A 1,897-nucleotide genomic window follows, 5' to 3' on the forward strand; every position below is an offset into this window, starting at 1 on the left:
CAAAGGTTTACTCCTCACTGCAAGTGGACAAGATGACAACTTCCAAGTTTTCCCTCTAGCCTTTGTTGTTGTTGATGGTGAAACTAAAGAGGCCTGGACATGGTTTCTAACCAAGCTGGAGAGGATCATAGCTGACTCAAACACCCCACCATCATCTCTGATCGTCATGCCTCCATCATTAAAGCAATTAGTCTGACATTCCCCAAGGCGCACCATGGATCCTGCATTGTTCATCTCATGAGGAACTTCGTTTACCGGTACAAAAGCAAGGGTCTCGCCAAGATGGTTTGTGAGGCTGCATTCTCTTTCCGGCGCTCTGATTTTGATGCTAACTTTGCCAAAATTAAACAAGCTAGTGCACCCTGCTTCAAATACCTTGAAGACATTGGCACTGCAAAATGGTCACAGACTTACTTTCCTGGAAATCGGTACAATCTCCTCACCAGCAACGTTGTTGAGCAGTTGAACAAGGCTATTTCCAAATCCAGAGCCTCTCCCACCGTTGAGATGTTCATGTTCATCCAACGCATGCTCACTCGGTGGTTCTCAGCAAGGAGGACAAAATCAGCAAAACACAGGGGTTTTGTCACCCCCGAGGTCGATAAAGTCATGCAGACTCATATCAGACTCACCAAAGGCAGCAAGATTTATCCAGCCAAAGAATGGACCTACTCGGTTAGGGGTCTTTTTGGTCACCCTAACACTGTCCACCTCGATACTAAAGCCTGTACATGTCAAGTGTTCCAAAAGCTAAAAATACCATGCGGACATGCTATGTTGGCTGCTGATTCTATCGGTCTCCCATACACCCAATTAGTGGGTGATTGCTACAAAACACAGCACTAGATCGAAACCTACTCTGGTGTGATCTTACCTGAGGCTTCCTTAGGCGACCATCCTATGCCCCATGATATTGCAGATGTCACCATTAACCCACCAAAGACTCGCCGCCCATCTGGCCGACCGAAGGACAAGCGGATTCCTTCCACAGGAGAGGTCCATGTCATTTTTTTCCCTCACTAACTACTTCAACTCCACGTTCCTTGCTTACTTACACCAAACTTGTCTCCTCTCAGGCTCCCAAGAAACCAAAGGTCGTCCCCAACAAATGTGGCTGCTGCGGTGGCACAAGCCATAACCGCACTCGATTTGTTGTCCCCATCTGACAGTGGTGAATCTTATATCCACATGAGCTCTCTTTTGGATAGGGAATTCACCTAGGATCAGCCCCTTTAGTTTTTTCTCGGTGCTTTTGTTTTGCATGTCTGAACCTTAGAAACATGCATTGGCAGTTTCTTTTTGGTGGGTTAAAACGCCCATGTTTCTGACAAAATGTTTAACTTATTATTCTCATGCCCACGTGTACTGTTTTCTTCCTATCTACTCTTAACAACATACCTTCACAAATCTGCCATCCATATGTACAAGAATTCCTCATCAGCCCTCCTCCATATGTACAGGAATTCATTGCACACCCATTCGGTTGTAACCCTTCTTCATTCAAGGGTCACAAGATGAAGTACATATCACGTTTCATGAAGACTCAATCATACTTGTCGTCCTACCGTCCTACTAAATCCAAACACGATAACCCCCGTCATCGAGAGACATGCGGGTACTCGCGTACAACTAATCTCCATATGTACAACCAACACCCATTACTTACTAATTATTGTCCATACGTGCACCTGTGCTTATCTTGCACATGTTTTCTACCTCGGTCATGTACAACCCTTCTAATAGGTCTACACATGTACAACTGCTCTAATGTGGTACGTTTCATGAAGATTCAATCATACTCATCGTCCTATCGTCCTACTAAATCCAAATACGATAACCCCCGTCATTGGGAGGCATGAGAGTACTCGCGTACAACTAATCTCCATATGTACAATCA

The 1,897-nt window shown here is 45.1% G+C and overlaps 1 protein-coding gene across 1 annotated transcript; it reads left to right on the forward strand.

Moving 5' to 3' along the window:
• The first annotated feature begins 237 nt into the window (after nt 1-237).
• On the forward strand, nt 238-846 carry LOC106319938. The gene has a single exon (XM_013758326.1). It carries the CDS (start codon nt 238-240, stop codon nt 844-846), a length of 609 nt encoding a protein of 202 aa, XP_013613780.1.
• The last annotated feature ends 1,051 nt before the right edge of the window (nt 847-1,897 follow it).

This window comes from Brassica oleracea, unplaced genomic scaffold (genome assembly GCF_000695525.1).
Source record: "Brassica oleracea var. oleracea cultivar TO1000 unplaced genomic scaffold, BOL UnpScaffold00703, whole genome shotgun sequence".
NCBI lineage: Eukaryota > Viridiplantae > Streptophyta > Magnoliopsida > Brassicales > Brassicaceae > Brassica > Brassica oleracea.

Bases quoted from the DNA above. Each gene is read 5' to 3' on its own strand.
- LOC106319938 (XM_013758326.1), top strand. From the start codon at position 238: ATGAGGAACTTCGTTTACCGGTACAAAAGCAAGGGTCTCGCCAAGATG.